This window comes from Erpetoichthys calabaricus, chromosome 11 (genome assembly GCF_900747795.2).
Source record: "Erpetoichthys calabaricus chromosome 11, fErpCal1.3, whole genome shotgun sequence".
Taxonomy (NCBI): domain Eukaryota; kingdom Metazoa; phylum Chordata; class Cladistia; order Polypteriformes; family Polypteridae; genus Erpetoichthys; species Erpetoichthys calabaricus.
Window position 1 is genome coordinate 136,877,163 of NC_041404.2, and position 25,124 is coordinate 136,902,286.

A 25,124-nucleotide genomic window follows, 5' to 3' on the forward strand; every position below is an offset into this window, starting at 1 on the left:
CAGTCTCAAGAGCATGGAGGAGATTCCAGGAGACAGACTGGCAGTTACTCCAGGAGAGCCGGACAGGGCCTCTCGTAGAAGGTCCATAACCCATCAGCAGGACCCACCGGTATCTGCTCCTTTGGGCAAAGAGGAACAGGATGAGCACTGGCAGAGCCTACAAAATGACATCCAGCGGGAAGGACACTGGTGTGAATGTCTCTGACCAAACAATCAGAAACAGACTTCATGAGGGTGGCCTGAGGGCCCGATGTCCTCTAGTGGTCACTGTGGAGCTCGATTGGCATTTGCCATAGAATACCAGAATTGACACCCTGTGCTTTTCACAGATGAGAGCAGGGTCACCCCGAGCACATGTGACAGACGTCAAAGGGTCCGGAGAAGCCATGGAGAACGTTATGCTGCCTGTGACATTGTTCAGCATGACCGGTTTGGGGGGGGGGGGGCAGTGATGGTCCTGGGATGGAGGCATATCCATGCAGGGACAGACGCACAGACCTCTACAGGCTAGACAACGGTGGGCACCTTGGCTGCCCATTAGGTATCGGGATAAAATCCTTGGCCCCATTGTCAGACCCTATGCTGGTTCCTCCTGGTGCACAACAATGCCCAGCCTCATGTGGTGAGAGGATGAAGGAATTGATCCCATTGACTAAACTCCCCCCACCCCCCCATTTCTCACTCACCCGACCCCTCTGGGTGGGACATTTTGTTTTGGTCCATCTGACACCTCAGACTGTCCAGGAGCTCAGTGATGCCCTGGTCCAGATCTGGGAGGAGATCCCCCAGGACACCATCTGTCACCTCAGTAGGACGTTGTCAGGCATCATACAAGCTACTGAGTACGATTTGGAGTTTTTTGCCTGCCTGATGATGTCTTCCCTTTGATTTTCGGGGTGTCTTTGTGTTCAGCCTTCTCTCTGTTGGTTGATCATTTTCATTTCCATCCTTTCGTTCCTCACACATCACCATACCAGTCCATAGCAGTAGAGAGCCAGCAGGAGTTCTGATGCGTTTTCAAAGTGGTCCTTTCATTTTTTTTGAGCTGTATATTAAAAACATAAATAAGCACTCAACCAAGAAATGTTCAAGAATTGCAGCAAACTGGTCAAACTGGGCAAAGTCAATGGGGAAGGAGAAACTGAAGTAGGTTTGAGTGGATTATAATGGCGCTGTGGTTTTTTTTTAAGTGTCCCTGAGGACTAGGAAAGTCTCTGCCAAGTATGTGGGACCTGAGCTATGAGGCAGCAGTGCCAACCACTACACCACCGTGCCTCCCACAGATAAAATTGTACTCTGAATCCTTTATCCCTCTCTGCGTCTCCCGAGTTCTTATCCCTCTGACTAACTTACACCCTCAGAGCCTGAGATGCGAGGGGTCAGCGTTATATACTTTTTTGGTGTCCCTGTCACTACCCAATCTGCACTACGTAGCGAGGAGCCAAACATGTGTAACCCAGCAGTGAAGACGCAACATACAGTAAAGCTGTGCAGAACACTGAAGCGTTTTCATTATATTCTCACTATGGTCTGCTGATGAACCCCCAAATGAAAATACTGCAAGTGCCAATCGGGTGGTGACATCACACATGCGTGTAGCCAGCAAAAATCACTCATGTTTGACTGAAGCCGATCGGGCAGCTCCCTAAGCAGACGCTTACAGTGCACTCGTGTGAAACTCTTACACATCCCTGGCACAAGTCAGGCCGGTAGCACAGATCTGACAGTGCACACCAGAGCACAGTGATGTCACGCTGGCCTCACAAGGCATCATGGGGCGCTGGGAGAAAATCTGTCTAAGCTGCCAACACTGCAAACGTTTTGGGAAAAACTTGTCGAACAAGGTCATCGGTGAACTGAGCAAATTCCCTGTGGAAAACGCTTTAGTGAATTCCACCGATCAGCGCTAGTGACTACCCGTTGCCTCGCAGCTCAGACCCCCAAGGTTGCGTTGTTCCCCACTTGTCTCTAGTGCTTTTTTTCTCTCCTGTCCCAAATACATACAGTTTAGGCCGATGGGCTTGCAAAAAGGCTGGCGCCCCCTTTCCTGCCTTGCATCTGACCCTGCTGGGATGGCCCCTCTGCCAGCTTGGAATTGGTTTGATGAACAAGTCAGTAGTTAAGATGGCGTCTCTGCACGTTTGATTGTTCGTTTAGGACCAGTACCTGATGCTGCTGCTCGGAGGGGTTTATAGCATGGAAACTGGTGGGCTCCGAGCAGATGTTTGCTGTACTGGATGTGTGCAGACTTCACTAATCTGAGTCTGCCTGTATGATGGTAGTGACCAACAAGACATGCGAGTCAGTCAAAAGAGAGATGGCCGGTGCCTGGCCCGTCTCGATGGAGCATCGTCTGACCTCGTTGTCATCTGTCACCATACAGCCACTGAGATTTAGACATGAAGGAAAGTGAGGGTCTCCCACCCACCTGCTGTTTAGTGAAGTGCCACAGACAACAATGACTTTGAGGTGACAATGGACAAGTCACAATGACAGGGACAGGACACACAGGCTACACGCACTGCACATTACACCAATCTGGAAGGTTCAGGCGCACGTGTGCACTCACAGCTCGAGGGTATCGAGTGTCATTTCTTAAAACTACGGCTCGCGGGTTGCCAGGTTTTGGAGTTGTCATTCGCTTTTGTATTCGATGGCAGAGGGTGATGATGCGGGCTGTTTAAACAATCGGTGCTGCTCTGCTTTGACTGGAGGTGGCACATCTCAAAGGGGCAAAGACCTGAGCGCCGTCGCAAAGACACTAAGAAGGGCTGTGAGGCTAGGGATCTGCACTGGCAAGCGGAAGGTTGTTGGTTTGAATCCCGTAAATGCCAATAGGGACTCTGCTCTGTTGGGCCCTTCAGCAAGGAAGGCCCTTAACCTGCAATTGCTGAGCGCTTTGAGTAGTGAGATAGACGCTATATAAATGCAAAGAATTATTATTAAAAGTGGGTTGTGAGGAGAAAATGTAAGGGGACACTGCAGGGCCAATTTGTCAGCCGCCCTGCCGATAACAGGCTGGAGCTCACGGCACAAACTACGACAAGCAGGTTTTACATTGAGGCAGGGATGTGCGGTCAGAGGAGGCACCTGTCATTATGAAAAGTAAAAAACTAATAATGAGAACATGAAATAAATGTGGGGCGGCACGGTGGCGCAGTGGGTAGCGCTGCTGCCTCACAGTCAGGAGACTCGGATTCACTTCCCGGGTCCTCCCTGTGGAGTTTGCATGTTCTCCCCGTGTCTGCGTGGGTTTCCTCCCACAGTCCAAAGACATGCAAGTGAGGTGGATTGGTGATCCTAAATTGTCCCAAGTGTGTGCTTGGTGTGTGTGTGTGTGTGTGTGTGTGCCCTGCGGTGGGCTGGCGCCCTGCCCGGGGTTTGTTTCCTGCCTTGCACCCTGTGTTGGCTGGGATTGGCTCCAGCAGACCCCTGTGACCCTGTAGTTAGGATACAGCAGGTTGGATAATGGATGGAAAATAAATGTGTCCACCCGTCTGTTTGTTTTCTGTATGATTCCAGTAATTTTGATCATTTTATAGTCACAATCTCTGACTTGGTACATTTCCTGTTCAGATACTGGGGAGAAACACGAGGTGCGGCAGCGATGAGCCTCACCTCCCCTCGGACTGCGTGCCCCCTCACACACTGATGGGGTGATGCGCGTGCCTGTCACTGTCCCTCAGTCTGTCACCAATAGAAGGTCTGCAGACACCTTTATTACACACCCTGACTTTCCACAGTCTGCCTAATACCTTTACTGAATGTGTGTGACGTATTTAGTCTCGCTGATCGACCGCAGTGAGAAGGCACAGGGTGAGTAAGGCAGACAGTACCGTGCCGTCCTGAAGGGGGCGCTGTGAGCTCAACAGGTGCCCTTTGCTGCTGTTCTTCTCCACAGAGGCGCCGGTCAGTTAGCGAGATCAGAAAGTCACATGCGCTGCAGCGGGACGTTTAGTTTGATTTTTATTTTTTTGTTCCAACTGACTGCCAAAATGGAAGATTAAGCTTTTTAAAACTTAAGGAAAATAAGGAGGACTTTTACAAGAAATTAACGGAGATTTTTGTGGAGAAGGACAGGCGCATGGACTTCACTTACAAATAAAGGTAAGAACATCAACGGTTTTCAATTTTATAACAAATGGGATCAGAGTAAGAAAAAAAAAAAGCAATTCAATATTTAAAAAGTAAATCCATCCATCCATCTGCCAACCCGCTGAATCCGAACACAGGGTCACAAGGGGTCTGCTGGAGCCAATCCCAGCCAACACAGGGCACAAGGCAGGAACCAATCCCGGGCAGGGTGCCAACCCACCACAGTAAAAAGTAAATGTTGACCTTAAATAACATATTCCTTTGTTTCTCTTTGTTGAACAGTCTCTCTATTAAAACTGATTAAAAAGCTTTTAAAAACAGCTAAATATTTCAATTAAGGTCGAAAATTGAAATCCCTTTTTTTGTACGCCACTCGATACTTTCATTGTATTGAATGAGTTTGAATTGTGGAATCACAACAGCAAATTGAGAGCACATGGAGGGTGAGGAGCAAATGCGCTCTTCCTCTCCGCTCTCTTGGCGTTCTTTCTTACCCAGATGTGCGCCACACCTGTCTGTGTGTGTAAAGAGTGAGATGAGATATGAAACCTAACCAGCGGTCAGTGTGCCCACTGAATCAGCGACCCTTTGGGGTTGTAAACGTCGCACTGAAGGAGTCGCCAGCGCCCGTCACTGCACATTTAAACAGACTGCTTAAGAAGACCAAGCTGATGGCAGGTCTGAACACTTTAATAAGAAGATGATTTACTGATTTTTGCCCATCCTCTGTGCCCCACGGCCATCTGTTGTCCTGCTTTGGGACACGAGTGCCGACTTCTGTACAAGCAGGTAGACTTCGTCTCCGTTCAAAAGGCCCATAACAAGCAGCTTTAAGATGTCTGCCCTTTGTGCTTCATGGACACACTGGTGTGGGAAACAAAGCCGGCAGGCATTTCCTCTTGCGACATTTTCGACTGCACTGCCATTTAAAGAATCACGAGCTCTCCCTGCTGCTGCCTTGCCAGCTTTGAATGAAGTGGTGCCCACCATCTGCTGTGATTTTCACACACCTTCTTGTGCTGTAGACTTCAATACAATGTGGCCTTTTTGCCCACCAGTCTACCCCCAGTAACCCCTGATGACCAACATTTACAATCCCAAACTAGAAGTCTTCAGTCCGTTGGCTGTGTCCCTCCACGTCGTGCTCAGGTGCCTCCTGTTTGCATTAATTCTCCTGGAGATGTTTCTAGAATTTGATTGGTGTCCCCCTGTGACCACCTGAAGTGGCTGGACACCATTTAGTCGAGAGACGCACGCCAGAGGACAGAGAAGGGCCCTCAATTCCCACCGCATGTTGGGACAAACACCAAACCGTGAAGGCCAAAGGGGGTCTCTCTGCAGACCTGGTAGCAGCGCTACGGATTAATGGACTCCATTTCCCAGCCTGCCCCGAGGGCATTGATGGCCCTGATTGGACAGCTGCAGGGGGTGCAGGGGCTGCTGGGAACAAGAAGGGCAGGTGGGAACTTTAAAAGGGAGCTGGCTACGCAGCAGAGGCCCCCTGCTGTTTGTGTTTGTGGATGTGTGGAGGGTCTCGCGCCTGTGCCTGTTGGTCATCGGAGGGCACTCACCCCTCAGGACTCCCTTTAGGACAGTTTATCACGTTACTCACAGGTCGCCGTTTCCTGCATCGTCATCTTTGAACCTTCATCCTCCGCCACCGCTGCTTTTGGACTCTTTATGGACTCGCCGGTCGTCACTCTTTACCGTTGTCTTGGGGGGTTAGCCCTTTATTGGTGGTTTGTCTTTTTGTTTCTTTCAGTAAACCACACAGTTGTTTATCTGATTTGCTGTTAAGTCGGGCCGAGGCTGGGGGCATTCCTGGGATCCCCCACCAAAAAAAATGAAGCAAATCACCGTCCCGTCAACGGTGTGAATCTGAGCGCCACCAGACCACCACAACCTCCACGGTGAAACTGTGCTGAGGCAAAGGGATCAAATCATTTCTAAACCTGTGAGCGTTCCTAGGAGCTCAGCGGCCTCCAGAATTGTGAAGTGGCAGAAGTTTTGGACCATCAGAACTCTTCCCAGAGTTGGGGGTCCGGCCAGACTGTGTAAGTCGGGCAAGCAGGGGCCCTGGTCAGGGAGGTGATGAGTGAAGAAGCCAGTGGTCACTCAAACACAACTTCAGGAGTCCTGTGCTTAGATGAGAGAACAAGTCAGAAGGGCGGCCATCTCAGCATTGGTCAGGTGTTTCTGGTGGAGTGGACAGGCAGACGGCACTCTGGAACAAAAGGCATGTGACCGTCGAAGGGACCCTGAGAGTCGAGGTCTGATGAGACAAAAAGTGAACTCTGTAGGCAGACCACCCAGCATCATCAGGTCTGACCTGCCTAGTGCCATCTCTGTGGCGACAACACCATGCCATGCGAACAGAGAAGGGCAAACATCTGAGCAGCGCGCCATCAAGCAGGTGTTTAGGGGGAACGGAGGCCACTTTTGAGTTGAAGGCATTTAAAGGACTCTGAGGGTCTGACGAGAACTGTCTGGTGAGGAGCGGGCACTGGTCATCACCTGCCCGCTGCCATCTCTATCGTGAACTGAAGCCCGGTGGTGGTGGTGGCATCGTGACATGGGGTCAGAATTGAGGGAAGCCAAATACTGAGAGGTCCTTGAAGAACACCTGCTCGAGACTGCAGGCCACTTCAGACTGGGGCGGTGACAATGACTTGACGCGTGCAGACAAGATGTCACAGGAGTGTCACCGAGTGTCCTTGTGTGGCCCGGCTAAAGAACATGCATGGAGCGTCCTGAAGATGGCAGCTTCCCATCCAGGGAAGTGATAAGAGATCAGTGAAATCCAGGAGTGCAAAGCTTGTAGAGACTCACCAAGAGGATCTGAATACGTCTGGAGTGAGAGGATTCAGTGTGGGATTTGTAATAAATGTGCACACCTTCTCACTTTGTCATTGTGGGGTATTGAGTGCAGATTGATGGGCAAAAAGTGCGCCGAAAGTCAAGGGGTCTTGCTAAACTGCAGCCCGTCTCTCAATAAGCCTTCCTTACAAGTGAAATAGTCAGGATGGCTTACTGAGTGTAGACGGATGGCACAAATGGCACATTGATCAATTTAGAATGCAATCTGTCACACAGGACAGCATCCAGAAAGCAAAGGGGTCTGAAGTCGTTCTCAATCCCCCCGTCAGTTGTGTGACGTCCCAGATTTCGTATTCCTGATGCGACTCCTTGCTGGAGCTGCCCAGGTCAAAGGCCCGAGCTGACCCCTCCGTCACACTCGTCTGCACAGCTGCCAGGGTCTCAGAGAGCCACGGTGGCCTGCTGAATGTCACTTCTGTGGTGACATTGACCTGCTGAATGTCACTCCTGTGGTGACGTTGGCCTGCTGAATGTCACTTCTGTGGTGACACTGGCCTGCTGAATGTCACTCCTGTGGTGACACTGGCCTGCTGAATGTCACTTCTGTGGTGACGTTGGCCTGCTGAATGTCACTTCTGTGGTGACACTGGGTCCCTCCATGTTTTTCACATATTTTTGAGAAAGAATGAAACAAGCAGATACACATTTGACTTTTATTCAGCAATAAATAAATAGAAGCAGCAAGCCAAAAACTAGTGATGAAGTGGGCTGTAGAGTTCCATTAACATGCTGTATACCGTTATTTTATTTTTTATTTATATATCTATCTATATACGAAGATGATTTTCTCACTCATTGTGCTCCACTTCCAAGTGCGGTGCCCGACTGAGTCCTCTTCCCAAAGTTTCACTGCTGCAGTTTCTGCTAGAAAGGCCAAACCAAGTCTAAAATACGGCAAATGCAGAGTTGTCACGCGTTTGATTTTGGGGTCACCTGCGTGCAGCGGGCCGCAAGATCCATGAGATCCAATTGTGCAGATGGTGCTTTATGAGAAAAACAAAGGATGAAGCTGGGCTTCTTAGGCGGAAGATCTGAGGGCACTGCGGGCCAAACAAGGTGGCACACTTGGGGGGGGCTCCAGCATCTGCTGCAGGCTTGGCGGGTCTTGATCCCGTTGCATTGGTGTTTCCGTTTGCTCCCCTCTGGAGTTCCTTCAGAAGTTGAGCTGCTCCTCCCGTAGGTTAGTTAGTAAGCGTCCCTGTGGGAGACTGTGAACGTTGGTAGTGCGGGGTGACCCCGAAGAAGGCCTGTGCTGCTCACCCCCCTGGTTGAGAGCTGGGAATGGCGGCCTGGTCATCTCCCGTCGCCAGTAGAGTTTTGATAGCGTCTGCTGCCGACCGGAAGGTGAAATCAGCAGGGGGACTCGACGTAGTCATTATCAAGCCTGGGGCGGAATGGGGCGGCCAGCGAGCGGCTGATGACGATCACGCGTGGAGAGAGGCAGTCCTCGCGCCGGTGCAGGATATTCCAGATCAGCATCGCCGCCGCCAGCGTGGCCAGGAGACAAGCGCCAATGTCCACATAGCAGGACCAGGACAGGTGTGTGTACGGGCCAATGCGGTAGAATGTCACGAGGCCGATGACGAGGACGAAGCCTGCAGGAGAAGCAAGAAAAGTCACACAGTTAGGCAGAGTCGTTCACAGTCCACGCCGCTCATCGGCACAAGGGTCACCCGGCTGGTGAAGGAGGTAAACGGCACGACCTTTTATTTATTTATTTATTTTTACTTTGTCGTATGCAAAGTGCAGGGAAAGTATTGGAATCGTCCAAAAATTCCATTGCCAGATTTTGATGAATTTCGACATTTTTGACCCCATAGTCCGAAAACACCATTTTTGGAACTGTGTTTGTGTGTAAACGTGATGACCTGAGTTCACTTTCACTTCGGTCAACCAAATTATTAGGAACAAAACGCAGATTTCTATCAACTTTTGGGCGATTTCCGTTAACCACAAGTGGTCCTTTACCTTATAAAGGGTGGTCCAGATCTAAGTATACAATTTTCATTATGCTGTAACTTACTAAGTTTATTACATAGAGAATTCACAAAAAGGGCGGCACGGTGGCGCAGTGGGTAGCGCTGCTGCCTCGCAGTTAGGAGACTTCGGTTCACTTCCCGGGTCCTCCCTGCGTGGAGTTTGCATGTTCTCCCCGTGTCTGCGCTCTGGTTTCCTCCCACAGTCCAAAGACATGCAGGTTAGGTGGATTGGCGATTCTGAATTGTCCCTAGTGTGTGCTGGGTGTGTGTCCTGTGGTGGGTTGGCACCCTGCCCGGGATTGGTTCCTGCCTTGTGCCCTGTGTTGGCTGGGATTGGCTCCAGCAGACCCCCGTGACCCTGTGTTCGGATTCAGCGGGTTGGAAAATGGATGGATGGAATTCACAAAAAATTCTTTTTGTTGCCGATAGATGGCAGCACCCGCCCTGCATTCCAAAATGGCGGGGAGACGAACAATTGTTTTGTCTTGCATTGTTCTCCTGCATTGCATTAAAAGTTGCATAATTAGATCTGGACCACCCGGTATTCCTGTAGCTGCAGAGTCCGATTTGTTCATCTTTTACTTTTCTAATAATTGTTCGATACATTATTAATCTGATTTGATTTGTTGTTGATGGCTCTTTAATGTCCAGAATATCAAATATTGTCATATCTGAGTATACGAGAACGTGGAGGAGAGAGCACTCCCGATTATTTATATTAGTTCAGTAATCTCTTTTAGGGGGGTCCGCTTGGCCCGGTGCAGGACTGTGGCCGAGGCGCGGCTCTCAGAATCCCGGCCATTTAAACGCAGCGGGCTGTGCCGTGGACCCTGCGAGTTTCCCGCACGTCAAGCCCACCTGCTGCTGTGTGGGACGTCAGCCTGGCGTGTGGGGGGTCCCACTCGAGCACAATGGCTTTATTTGCTTCTCTCTGTTGTCCTCTCCTGATTTGTGACAAAACTAATGCGTTTGAAGTGACCGCTAAGCTCCTTTCTCTGTGCAGTTCTTTAATTGTGGCTGGCACTGCGCCGTTACCCGGTGGGCAGTGCTGCCTGGGGGATGCAAAGTATTTGAACCCCCTAACCGGTGTCGTCGTCTGCTTGGACGAGTGTTGTGCACGTTGGGCCGATGGCCGAGTGTCCGATTATCTCGGTCTGCGAATGGAGGAGTGTTTAAGTGAACCCTCTTGATGGTCTTTCTGCCCGTCGTCTCCGGGGCTCATCTCTACCTGCCCTGCACCCCACCCTTGGCACGGATTGAGTAGATCTGATGATGTCAGGTTGTGTTCTTTATTTCGGGGCCGTTAATTACGAGCAAAGTCCCTGTGATCCTGTAAAATGAACCCATCATGACCGGGATGGCACTGTATAATGTGGATATGTGTTATGTGCAGTAATGGCATCTTTTGGGGCATCGAGGACAGTTCTGTGTTGTTTTCTATCAAACTTCTCTACATGACAGCTGAGGATCTGCACTGGTATCTGGAAGGCCGTCGGTTCAAGTCCCGTTACTATCAGAGGGGATCCGACTCTGTTGGGCTCTTAACCTGAAAAGTGCTCCAGGAGTGCCAATGACAAGTAAAAAGCATTTAATTATCAAGGTGGTTGGCACCCTCACACCTCAGACATGCCCAGAGTTTGGAGTCGCTCGTTTTTCATAGACGTTGATTTTTTTTTTTTTGCTTTGCACCCCCCCGCTACTGTAACCTGTCGTCTGTGGGGGAGGAGCAAACGCTTTTGGTTTGTCAAAAGTGGATCTCCACGTTTTAGGGTCCCCCGATATTTGACTTTCGTGTTCCCTCAGCTGTTTTTAATCGTTTTGATGTTGCCGTCATGTTGGGTCTCTGCTGGTGTTGATCTCCTAACGCTTTTGGACATCTCGATGACGGGTCTGTCTGTCTGTCACAGTTTCCGGACCAAACTCGAGACTTGAGCCTGTTATGAGGTGACGAGGCGCCGGTGAGTTTTTTTGAGATACTTGAGAGGAGTCGTCAGATCCCGTCATTCTGCAATAAATTAGGAATTCTTGTCGTCCGCTGCTATCGTAACGATCAGAAAGATCAGCGTCAGAGCGGTGAGTAATGACTGAAACGTTAGAGAAGAGTTTGGGTAACTTGGTCCCACGGACGTGTGACATGTGACAAGAACCTGAAGATGTCACACAAAGGTGCCTGACGGTGTCTCGGGAGTAAGCGGGTGAAGGGGATCAGCCAGCGTAGAAAAAGCAGAGCAGGGCCCAGATGGACAACCACAAAAGAGTGTGTGGTGTAAGAAACAAAACGCCTTACGGGGTCCTCAGGTGGCTTCTTCCATAAGTACACACCAAGTCCCAGTGCCACCTGCAACACAGAAAAGACGACTCCGGGATGCTGACCAAAGTGTCCGATGTTCTTGTCTCCATTTTCTCCTTCTCTTTTGTATTTGCCAGCCTCCATGTGGCTTTTTCTTTGAACTTTGGCCTCTGAGGTCAGCATCTCGGAGTCGGCCACCTATCGCCAGTTGCAGGTGACACTGGGGTTTGCCATGTCCCCCTGATGTCCTTGAAGTTGTTCATCTGCGCCTTCCTTTTCATTTCCTGCTCAGATGCAGTTCTCGCCGTCTTTGTATGAAATCTTTAAAGTCTGTCACATGGCGTAGCCCCCTCATTCTGCAAAGACACCACAGAGTGACATTTATCTTGAGACGGCCGTTTCTGGACCTCGACCTGAACTTTGGGAATGCCAGCAAATTGCAATCCAAAGAAAAAACAATCGACGGGGGGGCTGGAGTGACGGAGATGGACGGACAGCCGTGACCTGTGGCGGCGCTCATGCAGAGGTTTCTCTAATAACCAATTAGCATTTAAAATGACAAATTAAGGATGAGCTGAGCGGTAGGACGCTGAAGGAATGGCTGCTGGGAACGCGGCCGCACAGTCACACGCGACTAATAAATCTCAGGCGGTAACAGCCACCAGTGACTCCATTGGCTGTGTCTTTAAATCAACTTCTATCAGAAACACGGAACTTTCTGGTGGCTCCCAAACGTTCTCTGAGCTTGTGACTCACGAGTCACCTGTTGGGCTGAACTTTCCTGAATGAGCCTTTCCAAGACTTCAGCCATCGCTTGCCATTTGACAGCAGGAAGCCGAGACGCCGCTTCCTCCTTCCGCCCCAAGTCAAGTGTGCCGTTCCCACCGAGTCATTTCCCTTCACAGGCCTTTGGTGGGAACTTCTGCAGTGGCACGAAACGCACGGCCTGCTCACGTGGCCCCCGGTGACATTCTGATGAGCCCGGACTGGTGCGTGTGACACTACCACAGGAATTCCTAGTGACGTTGCCATGCTGCGGGCACTGCCCTAGGTGGCAGTGGGGGTTCTCCTCCTTTGCTTTAATTCAAGTTCATGGATGCCACTCTTGCTTATTGCTGCTCTAACATATTTGATCTTTATTTAAAGTCACATGACATTTTCTAAGCCAATCAAGTCAGGTCAGGGTCGGCAGCACAGGGTGGCAGGCGCTAACTGCCAGTTAACTTTGGGGGGTATGGTATGGGCATAAAAGCAGAATTCCACTTAGTGTCCAGACAGTGAACTGACGGGTAAGCTTTTAAGTAGAACCTGGAGATGCGCATAAAAACACAAAAATGGCCAAACCGGGAAATCACAATTGAACACAAAGTGAGGCAAAGTCGATGTCGAAAGAACGAGAACAGAATAAAACATGCAAGAGGAGTGTCGATATCTGCGAATTGGATAAGGAAACGAGCCAATAGCCACCCTTTTTATCCCATCAAGTCGATTACAAACAGGTCACGACCTCTGAGGCCCCGCCCCTAGAAGCCCAGGGAAGCGGACCTGACGACGGAAACTCAAAATGGCGGCGATGAGGACCTAAAATGGCACCCAAGATGTTGCAAAAACGACACACAGCACTTGAACCATAAAGAATACGGAGGGACAAATGACAGAAAATGCCAATTCAAGTGCCAGACGATACGATATGACGCCTGTGACTGGCGGCCGGGACCCTCCTTAAAGGAAGGACCAGAGGAGCAGATACGCACAGGGCACTGCAAGGCGCTAGATGGCAGCCCCCTTGGGCTTCTCGGGGCTCCATGGAAGTTGGGGCCTGGCACAGCCCTGTTGGGAGCCACCAGGGGGCGCTGCAGACGCCACATTTTAAGGACACACTGCACTGTTTTATTTTTTTTGTTTTTCCCATCCAGGACCCTTTCAGGCCACGTCACATTTGACAAGGTGCCCAGGTGTGACGTTCATTTACTTCGTCTTAGCGGCTCGGAGGCAGTCGGCGCTGCACGTCCTTGTCTGGCAGTCGTGTGATGAGACAGGCCCGGCCCGGCCGTTCCCTCCTATTAGTCTGCGACTCGCACTGAAGAAGCAGGCGGCTTTGACTTTGTCTTCAGTCGTAGCGTTGAGCTCTGTGTGTGTGACATCTGACAACCAATGAGCGCTCAGCTAGAAGTCATAGAGGAATAAGAACACGGGGGGCTTCGGACCTCCCAAACAGGAGAGAAACTCCAGTGTCTGATGTCTCGTCTTTTATGTACCACAAGAGAAATTAAAAAGAAAAGGTGCAGCTGAACTCGCCGCAGCCGTTAACCAATTGTAGTGCAGCGGCTCCATCAGCCAGCACGCTATTGGCTGTCAGAAAAAGGGGCGGGCACAATTGACGAACGTCGTCGTGCAGTCAGTAAGTTTGAGAATTTAATCAGCAACTGAGGCGTCAAGTCTGACAGTCCCTACGAGTAGAGGCACCTGGTGGGACGTCAGCTTACATGGTGACGGTGACAGCGTCATCGTCATCATCTTATCGTGCAGCTTCATAAACTAGAATGGTGGCTGTCAATCGTTTTTGTGTTGCGACCAGCTTTTTTTTTTTCCTATATAAAAACATGTGCCTACTAAGGCGTGAGGGGCTCCCCTCCTGGCAAATCCAGCGTGACTGTCAGATTTGGGGTCCCCCCCCTCTTAGTGATTGAAGTGCAATTGTTAGAACAGCTAACAATTGTTACAACAGCTAAAGCTAAGCCTGTTCGGGCCCGGCCGGTACTTGGATGGGAGACCAATCAGGAAAAGTTTAGGAGAGGTGTTGGTGAAGCCAGCAGGGGGGGGCGCTTACCCTGTGGTCTAAATGTGGACCCCAGTGCCCCCCGGGGTGGTGACGGGTACCCTGTGCTGTAAAAATGTCATCTGCCAAAAACCGAAGGTCCTGACTCCCTGTGGTCACTAAAGATCCCTGGGCATCCTTCATAAAGACGGGGGCTAAATTGCCCACCACAGCCTGGTCATTCTATCCCCCTAATCATCCCCTGTCTCTGATTGGCTGTCTCTCTCACCCCTTCACCACCTAACAGCCAATATGATGCCACAAAATGGCTGCCATCGCATCATCCAGGTGGGTGCCGCACAGTGGTGGTTGTTGAATTGGCTCCACACTCCCTGAAGCGCTTTGAGTCGTGAGAGGCGCCATAAAAATGTAAAACATTATTCTAATCAGAGCGCCGGCCCACCGCGGCCCACCCACTGATATAACCAATGGCTGCTGTGTGTGTGGTGTTGCTGTCTGCTGCCCGAGGACCACCAGGGTGCACACAATGACAAACCACCTTTAGTTACTTCTCTTATTTCAGGACGTGGTGGGCTGCAGTCACCCAGGACTGAGTTAGCGAGGGGTGTGACGCTTGTGTTGCGCGCGTCTTTCGTGTTCGTGTCTCGTTGTTTGCTTTTTCTTTTCCACCATTTTGCGCTCTGCTGGGCTCTGTGACGTTCGCTTTCTCTGCCCCTCCATTCGTCCGTAGGCAGACGTAAAGCGAGGGGCTCACTGGCAGCCGTGTGTTTACAGAGGGTCTTGCACTTCGATGACGGAGCCCACCTGTTGTACGGTTTGTGCCTTTCACTCCACCAAGTGCGTCGTTGGTTGACGCAGTTTGGTGCCCCAGTGAGGCCCTGACTGGCGGTGCAGACGGAGGGTCCTAGCGTGACCCGTATTGCAGTGTAACGGACCCTCATAGTCGGCACCATGGGAGAGAGGCACACTTTTTGTTTTCAAAGCCACCCCAGGGAGGGGGCCGTTAAGTCTGAATGTCCAGTGAATAAATTTAAATCAGCGATCGCATTCTGAGTGCATCGGCAGTGGGGGTCTGGTGGTTTAACGGGGGCCGCCCTCAGCTCCCAGTTGTTAAATAATCGTAACATACGGAGGATTCTAAGGGGGTTGAGACCCCCTCACTCCCTGCACACTGCCTTGTGTTGCCCTTTTTACCCATCATCCTTCACTCGATAACCCACCATGACAAAGTGAATCGTGTGACCTGAAAGGTCTCCTAAAAATCCAAAGCTGAAGCCCCTCATTCCTAGATGTACTTGGACCCCTTGGCGGTGGCGCCCCAGACTGTGCCCAGGTTCATCCTGATGTGTTGAGAACTTGACGGCGGTCTACCTGTGGCACACTGAATCGATCGGACGTTTAGTGGGGTCCGCAATTCACACTGTGTGTTAGGACAAAAACCAAGACGTGAGGTCCGAGGATCAAACTGTGGTGGGGCAGACATCAGGGCGTGAGGGGGTCCAACCGTTTATAAAGCTCAGGAATGGTGACATGGAAGGAGTTTGGGACCACCAGGACTCTTCCTACAGTTTGCCGTCGGCCTTGATGAGGGGGATCTGATGAAGAGTCAGGTGGTCACAGACCTTCAGACGTCCTCCACTGAGAAGGGCAACCATCATCAGCAGCCCCTCATCAAGCAGGTGCCCCGGGTGGACAGAGACGTTTAAGGGTCCGACGAGACGTCTTTGAGCAGAACTCCCAGCAACACCATGTCTGGCGAGGAGCGGGCACTGTTCATCACCTGCCTGCTGCCATCTCTATGGTGAAGTGAAGCACGGTGGTGGTGGTGGTGGCATCATGACATGGGGACAGGGAGACTGGTCAGACCTGAGCGCAGGGTGAATGCGGCCAAATCCAGGGGGGTCCTTGAAAAAAAACCCACTCCAGAGGGCACGCCACCGCAGACTGGCACAACAGTTCAGTGACCCCGAAGCTATGCTGGTGCAATGGAAAGACCTGAAGATGGCTGGCAGTTCATAGACCCTTAACGTCCAGTCTAACGGCGCTTGAGAGGCTCTGCCATGAAGAATGAAAATTAAATGCCCAAATCCAGGAGCGCCAGGCTTACCAAGAAGACTCGAAACTGGCATCTCGGCCAAAGGGGCTCGGTTGTGGACCTGAATACGTCTATGAATGAGAGATTTCAGCTTTTGATGTTGAATACATTTGCAAACCTTTCTGAAAAATGTCGTCACTTGGTCATTATGGGATGTCGAGTGGGTGAAAGTGTCTTGTGTGTCCATTTCAAGTGAAATCTGCAACACGGTCAAGTGGGCAGCAAGTGAGGGGGTCCACTAGGGGTCCTCAGTTTACTGTCATTAGTCATTTACTTTACACACCGAGTGGATTCCCCTTCTGCTCTGATACTGTAAAGTGGCGCGACACTTTGCATCTCATATTTTTGATTTGTGCCAGGTAGGTCTGGGCATCACCGTTAAAAGGTGACATGCAGGATAGTCCACCCTTGCTACTCACTATCATGCAAAGGCGGGCAGCAGCTTAAGCTCCAAGTGATGGCTATGCCAGTAAACACCTGGCCTTTCACGCCTGCTTAAGTGTGCCAGGAATCTGAACAAACAGGCAGACCCTGAGCTCCGGGGCACACGTAAGGTGCGGGCAGGATGACAACACACGTTAGCTCCCACCCTCTGCCCACTAGTTGAACCGCTTGGTGAAAAGGGGTTGACCTTGAGCCTCAGTGAAAGCATTCCTGTCACACGTTGGCATCACAGCTAAAAGATGACATGCATAAGAATTTGTTTAAATGTAATAAAGCCAAATGTCACTGGGCATGCAAAAAAGGGGAATGCTGCATCACATTGTGACTTTACTGTATAGTGGCCTCAGTTGCCCGCCATTCCTGATGGCAGCTGGCCGCTGGTACCGAGAAGCCCCCAGTCTTTCTGGCCTCAACATGGCACCCACAGTCCTTCACACAGGGTGGAGTGCCAAGTCAGGCTCCTGGTGTTAGTGCTGCTGTGAACAGCCTGGGCATCACAGTGGCACAGTAGTTGGTATTGCCACCTGGCAGATCTAAGGCATCGAGTTTAAATCAAATGGCTGCTTGTCGTCTGGAGTTTGAATGCTTCATCGTCAGGGTGCAACAGTCTTCCTCCCGACTTGGTTAGTTTGTGGCTGTATGCCCAGTGATGAAGGACTTGTGCCCTGCCTCAGGTTATGCCCTACTATGGCACCAGATGCATCAGGCTTAGACACCCTAGTGCCCTGCTGCCCCCAAGCAGGTTTATCAGTGATGTGCTGTATGTGAACAGAATATGGCAGGTGAAGCTGGCAGTGCCACCCTGCCGGCCTTGCTCTGTTTAACTCTTTCCTTTCTGACATTTTGGTGGGTTGCAATGCCACGAGTTGTCGGCCGCCTCTCATTTCTGTCGTTCACGTCGTTCTTTCTTATTCTGATTTGCTGCTCGGACATTTGAATGCGCCTCCTTAATCTGTTTATAAATCAAACGGATGCCTGGGGGCATTGAGGTGGCATTTTCAGCCATAGTGTCACACAGTCCTTGTACAGCATATTCTTTACAGGATCTGGAAAAGTTGCCCCCCACATTCTGGTGGCGCGTCTCAGACATTGCGATATCGATAGATACGCCGCCACGCGCCACGCCAACTAATGTTATCGCCGGTAATTCAGACAATCAGTTTCTGTTTTTGATTTTCAAAGTGGTATCGGCGTACAGCGCGGAGTTTTAAACAAAGCTTTTCTTACATTTTGTCTTTTATTTGAAATTAATTTGTTTCGACTGCGGAGATTACGGTTACTTTTAACGTACGGCGGGTGCAGTTGGCCTGGAGACGAAGTTGAAACTGGGCCAGTCGTTGTAATGAGCTCGAATTAATTCTGTAACCCACTCGTTATCTACAGGGGGCACATGGTGGGGGGCGAAATGTGAGGGGCGACTTTTCTGTAAACCGTTTCATATGGGGGCAACTCAATGATTAGCCGCACTTTTGAGGGGCTTTCTTTGGGTTGGTGGTCCCGCCATATGTGTGGACCCCTGCTGGGGTCTCTGGCCACCACAGTAAAGTCTCGACCCTCCTCAGTCCGCGTCTCTTGTTGTTTTCTAGGAGTCGACGTGGCCGTTTGCCCACCTTTTATGGGCTGAAGGGGCACCAGGGGGTCCGACTTCCATCAGTGGCTTTCAGTACAATATGGAGACGGCGTTTTGCCGTTCACCGAGGACTGAGAAGTTTAGAAATGGCTGATGAATGTTAAGTGCACTGAAGGTACAGGATGCCCATGCAGGTCCGCGACGTGGTCCTGCTGCCCCTTCAGCCCATTAACAGTGGGCACCTGCTCACTGCTCTTCTGTGGTGCCAACGGCCACGTCAACTCCTAGTGGACCACAAGAGACTCGAACTGAGGTGACCAGCTGGACGGTCATAAAGGTGCTGACACGTCACTTGTTGATAGTTAGTTACGTGTATATAGTGCCTTTCTCGATGCTCATAGTGCTTTACATCGACAGGAGGGGAACATCGTCTACCACCAGCAGCGATGGCGGCCATCACACTCACCGCACATTAACTGTTAAAGGGTATCAGAGAGAGACAATTAGAGCTTGGGGACGATTAGGGGGGCAGAATGGCCAGGCCATGGTGGGCACCTTTAGCCAGGACAGCCCACTCTTTTCAGAGAGTCAGGGTCTCGGTTTTACGTCTCATCTGAAGGACGGCGCCATTTTTACTACATTGGCTTATTCGTGTTGGTCTCCCATCCAAGTACTGGCCGGGACCAGACAGGCTTAGCATCGGGTGGGCTTCCTGTTCTGAAGTGCAGGTGGCACGGCGGCTGGTCAAGAACTCAAGTGGTGTCACTCAGTGTAGTGAAAGGCGCCACAAAATGAATACACTGGAGGAGGAAGACGGTAAACCTCTGGAGTGCCCCCTGTGGACCCCCAAGAGCTGAATGGGGTGCACCTAAACGTGAGGCTCCAGTTTGTTCTCCTCTCCCGTCTTCTTTCACTTTTCTTTTCCGAGCCCCCCAAGTCTGGCTATTCTAGGAGGAATGGCAGTTTCCAAGAAAACAAGCGGAGGGTCCGTGTGTGCCGGCTTCCTTCCTTGTTTTCCGGTCTCGCTGCCGACGGATTTCACGCTGGAGGCCTTGCCTGCCGTCGCTGATAGCAGTTGGCCGCGGGTGCCGAGAAGCCCCCTCGTCTTCTTTTGTGACCCCACCATGATGCACACGGTGCCGTATGACATGAAGACGGAGGTGTGACGGACGTGTCGGGGGGGGGGACGGTAAGCCATTATCAGGTAAAGAGACGGGAGCACAAGATGTCCGGGGGGTGGGGGGTCTCAAGATCCAGCTGGCTCCTCCCCATACAGGTGGGCAGACCGCCAGAGCCAATCAGTGTGGCCGGACCCGTGCCATGCTCTTGCATCGGGACTCCAGGTCTGCCCTTGGCACGCTTACAGCTGTTTACTGCCATACCCATCCCTCGGATGCCCCTGTCTGTCTGACAAGGAGCTCGTGCTGCAGCCCCCCCTACCCCACCCCCCCCCCGCCTTTACATAACAGGTAGTAGCAGGCATTTCCTTGTCCTGAGACGGGATATCCTGGCGCCCGGCAGTCGCTCCCGGTGTTTGGGAGCAGCTCTCAGGCCATCAGCATGTGCTCAGGGCACGGGGGCTAAATTTAGTAAGAATGGGCCGCTCGCTCCAAACGGGCCAAACGCAGACACCGCACTTCCTTGGGGCCAAGGAAGCTGAGGGAAGGAAGGAGCGGATCTGGGCCTGCCTGGTGGGCTCTTCTCATGAGGTGCAGGCACTAAGGGGCCTTTTATCTCCACTAGCAGGACCACCCGAGAAAAGGAAGCCCGATGGACTGGCTGCTGGCACGTTGCAGTGAATGCTGCCACCACACGCGACGGTGACACTCGCACCAGTGGTCCTCGACCCTTTGTTGCCTTGGCACTCCATTGTATGATGACCAGTTAGTTATCAGCGGTAATTTTGGGTTCAGGTAGCCAATCCTACCCCCCCCCCCACCCCACCCCACCCCCCCCCCCTTGACTGGCACACCTTAACAAATTCGGGTCAACACAAAATTTGACATTTGAGACCCGTGTGCCCAAAAAGTGAAATCCAAACCTAACTGGACAGACGGGAGTTTAATACCAAAATAACGAAATGTAGCGTCCCTTTATGTCTTTATTTGTGACCTAGGCTCGCCAAGTTTGCCAACATCAAGGGTGAGGGGGAGGGGGCACAAATAGGAAGCCCTTTTTAGCTTGCTGGCAGCTTTAGGACTTCGGCTCACATTTCTGTTGCACGAGGGGCTTTGAAAGTTTCTGATACGAGGGAAAGTCGGAAAGTGAAGCAAATTGAAAATGACGGCGTAATGGCGACAGACACCAAGGCTTGTGGGTAACGTGAACAGGCACCTGAAGTCAGGGTCACATGATCATGGCCACTCCGCCACGGGTTTGCACCATCGTGAGATTCCTGTGGCCGTGGGGGAGTCACTGAAACCCACCGGTGGATGTTGTCTTATATGGTAAGGTGTTTGGGTGGCCATCTTGGGCAGACTTGACGGCGCGCCCAACTCGTCTCCGCACTATGACTCGTGCAGGTGCAGGGGCAGGGTGGGCAGGGGCTCACCAAAGACGTTTTATGTCGCAGAGTGGCAGTAAGCCGTTTCACTGAGTCAATGTCAGACACTGGTGGGCAGCTATGCTGACGCCAACAAGAAGTCAATAAAGGGGGTGCACCGCCAGCCTCTGGGGCCAGGGGCAGACTTCCTAACTCCACAGTAGACCCTCACGTCTATTGAGTCAGTGATTGACGAGGCCAGCGTTCCTGGTGTTCCTTATGCCAGTCGCTCCCCTTGGCGCTGCTTGCACTGTTTGTCTGTTCAGATGTCTTTCCTTGGGGTGCACTTACTTTTGCACACGTCTGTGTTTTATTTCGTCGTTCCTGTTTCTGAGTCTTGTGAGGTCGCGATGGGACTGGAAGAGTTTGGAGTTGACGATGTTAAGGGGTATTTGAGGTGCTCGTCTGTGTCTGTCGGCTTCTGTAATGCAGCGTGTGGTGGTCTGTTACAACAGCTTGTCATCCTCACGTGATTGGACTTGCGTCTCAGTCATTTCAGTTCATTTCAGCCACGCAGGACCAGAATGTCATTAAAGTGACGGCTGATTTACAAGGTGACGACCCGTGCAGGGCATCCAGTAGCCCACAGTCGAGAGTCACTGACTTGGATCACTTCAACTGAGCGAGCGCCAATGAAGTACTTGTCAAACCGGTGCCCACTGTGCCCTCCAGGTTCACCAGGTGGGTAAAGGGGCACACAGCAGCCATTTTAATCTGACCAGGCAGACGTGTTTTTGAAATTCATGAGACATCGACGCCCCTGACCCCCTCTGGTCCTTTAATGGTGGAAAGCATTGGCATTAAGTGAGGAAAGAGTGGGCTGCCTGTGGGGGTTTATGAGAAGGGGGCTGCGTCCCGAGTGTTTTTAGGTCTTCAGCAAAATGGTGGCGGATGTGCCCAACTGGCCTTTCTCTCAATCCGCTTTGCACTTATGTACCATCGGACACCATGTGCCCACCGATGTGACTAGCGATGGGTGAGCAGTTTGTTCGTTTTAGTGAATCGTGCTAAGCGATTCGTGAATACAAAAGAATTTACCTCAGGGGCACTTAACGGAGTGCTGATGCCCATGTGTGCCCTGCGTGATGCCATCGGCGCCTTTCACTCTGCTGACGCTGCTCAATGTTGAAGGTCGATGTGTAAGAAGCGCCCAAATCACGTGACACGATGCCATTCTTTTGCGCTCCGACTGTGCAGCGCCAGGTCGACGGACGAGATCAGCGTCTCTGACTGTGCGCTCCTTCGCCATGCAGCGACCGCACGTTTCCATCGTTGTTTTGTTTTGCACGAGTCGTTCAGCTGAACATCAAACAAACACCAACTGCACCTCCTCAGGGGTCTCCTACCCTCTAAGGACTCGTTGATTTGAGCTTCACCTCGGCGCACGCGGCTCCCTTTGCTGATTCGCTCGACTGAGTCATTACCCGAGGACGAGTCGCGCGGTTCTGTAATCTGCCATTTTAATGTAACTGTCATCACAGGATGAGGCCACATGTCCTCCATCAAGTTAAACGAATACAGCAGCCGGTGACATTGACTGACCTGCACAGGCCGCGTATGTAAAGAGAGGACTTGACGTGTGACCCCAAAAAGAAATGGAAGGAATCAACTCAAAGGGGGAGATGGAGAGGGAATGGAAATGTGTGCCAACCCCCGCCCCCACCCCCACCACAATGTGACGCGTATTGTCACCGATCAACAGGCCGATGATAAAGTTAGGGTCTGCCAGCCGCTCACCTGGCACACACGCTCTGAGATCAAGTGCCCGCTCCTGGTTGTGTCACTGGGGTCCCCTGCTGTCTACCAGATTGGGACGCGTTCACCTGATGCTGCCAGGTGGGATACCCCGTGGGCGGCGTTTGTGTGTCTCCCCCCCACTTGTCACTCGTTAGACATGCCAAAGTGGCTCGTAACTTACTGGCAAACTGGAAAACGGCTGCGATGGCCTCCTCCCACCACTGGGAGTCCTGGGTGAAGAAGGGCAGCTCCACAAGCCCCAGGAGGAAGATGAGCTGACCAGCTGTCAGTGCCGCCGTGGCGATGAGGTTGCAGGCCCGCATCATGTCAAACTGCACTGGGGGAGAAAGAAGAGGGCATTAGGGGGGGCCGCGTTGTCACACTAACGAGCCTGACGTGCTTTCCCATCAGGCCGCGGGCAGAGTGGCATTGGCAGATCGTGAGGGCACTGACTTCAACCTGCAGATCTGTGCTGGCACCTCAGTGACAGACTGGCATTTTAAATTTAAAAGAGAGGCACACATGGCAGCGGCGGTGGCACTCTCTCTGGTAAGTGCCATACAAAGGGTGGCACTGACTTCTGCAACTCTGCTGCCCAGCATTTTCTTTTTTTTTTTTAACCTCCCACGTAGCCCCCCCCCCCCCCCCAAGTGCAAAGCAGTAAGTTTAGCACAAAACATCAAGGCCCCCCCCACCCACCCAAGTCATCTGACCTCGGCCTTCGACGCCCATCACACTCACACTTGACGGTGCTGCGGGACTCCTGGAATCCTGAATACTCCGCTCCCCAGGACAGAGCCTGGCACTGCCCATGCCGCCCGCTGCCGGCCCCCTCGCGGCCTCGCTCGGCCATCAAGCACATCTTCCAGAGCCCCACGCTGCGCTTGCGCCCGTCCTCCAGCGTCTGAAACACCCAGCTGGGTGTAAAGGCGGCCACGTTGTTGAGGATCAGGGACAGTAAGGCCACAGCCACCGCTGTGGCGACCAGTTTGTGGATGGCCATGCGCCTCCCCGAGCCGAGCCGACCGGGGGGGGCAGCAGTGCGGTGCGATTGACGGCCGGACCCCCAGGTGAGCCTCAGCTAGAGGACATCGCCATTCATCCTCCAGCAGAAGTGGCTTTGGCTTGAAAGGTGGGGACAAAATCCTGCAGGGCTCCCTGTTACCCCTCTTCTTCAGTTTGGGGCGCCAGCGGTAAGTTGGTGAGCTCTTGGAAGACACGGCGGTCCATTCCACTGCCTTCGCCTGCTGGCTCCCACCTGCGGACCCTCGCGCTGATCCCGCTTCTCTGCTGCTGCCGCCGTTACACGGTCCGCGAATTCAGCAGTCCGTCGAGTCCGCAGCACACCAGAGCACTCAGTGAGCCCGTGTGCCGCGAGTGAGTGGGTGGGCGCCTGAGGCCGCGGGGCGGGCTTTACTTCTGCTATCCTCCAATCCCCCCCCCGCCAGACCACCACTTCCCAGGCAAACAGCAACAGGATGCGCTTCCTGAAAGGAAAGGGACGCTGCTGCCCCTCCGGCCACTGCTGCCCAGCCTGTCCCGGATTCACCCTTCTGTCCACCCCGAGGTGTCTTAATGGTGGAGTCGCCCTTTGTTTTCTTGACTTTTTATAGCGCCTTTAAAAGTGAGTGCCAGGTTTGTTTTTTAACACATTTTAGCCCATGCTGGTAATGCAGTGTGCTGGGACATTGGTGGAAAGGTGGCCCAGGTGGGATTTGACCGCCATTGTGTGACCACTAGAGGGCCATACTGAACCACGGTGACCCCTCGGCCAGCCCCGACTTACTGTTACTGACAAGAATGCTGGGTGACCCCCTGACTCCCGAAACACGCATCCCCCCGAGCTGCGGCGGAGTTTCTGTGCAGTGCCGGGGCCCCCAAAGATTTGTAGAATTTCCTCTCGCCTGCCTTTAATAAACAGCACACATCTGGAACGAGTCCAGAAGGGAAGGGGAGGTGGAAAGCAAATGAAGAGCAGATGTGCGAGGAACCCGAGAGGCCGGAGGTGGCGCCACGCATGGCATTTGGCGAAGAAGAAGAAGAAGAAGGTTGGCGTGTCGATTGTTGCAAAGGACACGACTGTCACCTTAACTTCAGTTGACGTCTGCCATTTGTCACGGCTCTGTCATACTTTGCAAAAAAAAAAAAATTGAAAACATTCCAGCTGTGCCCCCCCCCCCATTAAGTAATCCCCCCCAGTGTGCTCCTTCCATCATCATAACTGGAATCTTTCTGTCAAGTCGTCCCTTTTGTGGCTTCATTTCAGGTTGTGCTTTACACAAAGTCGAGGCCGGGGCTCAAACCAGCAACCTTTGCACTGGGGGGGCCACACTGAGTGTCACCAAACCTGAGGTCACCTGATAGGACAGCAGAGCGCACAGCAGGTGAAGAGGCTCACTTGGGGGGTCCCCGGACTCCAGCTATCTGTCTCTTGGCACCCACTGGGAGGGTTTGGAGTTCCAGGCAGCACAGAGTCCAGCCGCAGACCCCCGTAGCTCCTTATAGGGTTGTTGGGGGGCTTCCTTATCTGATTCAAATTTTGACGACTGTCCATCAAGTCAACTCCTCGTACTTGGAGCCCCAAGGCGGAGCTCCATGCTGCAGAGATCCCCCTCTCCCTGACCCTGGCACACTGTGACCACTTGGGGGGGCCACACTGAGTGTCACCAAACCTGAGGTCACCTGATAGGACAGCAGGCTCACTTGAGGGGTCCCG

General features: G+C 52.2%; 2 protein-coding genes across 3 annotated transcripts in view; one reads left to right on the top strand and one right to left on the bottom strand.

The window, feature by feature from the left end:
• Positions 1–25,124, top strand: part of ift140 (intraflagellar transport 140 homolog (Chlamydomonas)) — a 115,483-nt gene that overhangs the window by 81,680 nt on the left and 8,679 nt on the right. The gene's annotated exons all lie outside the window — the stretch shown is intronic.
• tmem204 (transmembrane protein 204) lies at positions 7,661–23,831 on the bottom strand. The gene is made up of 3 exons (XM_028814034.2): positions 23,150–23,831; positions 22,590–22,745; positions 7,661–8,567 (listed from the first exon to the last, which is right to left on the bottom strand). Exons 1-3 carry the CDS (start codon positions 23,409–23,411, stop codon positions 8,323–8,325), a joined length of 663 nt encoding a protein of 220 aa, XP_028669867.1. The 5' UTR covers positions 23,412–23,831; the 3' UTR covers positions 7,661–8,322.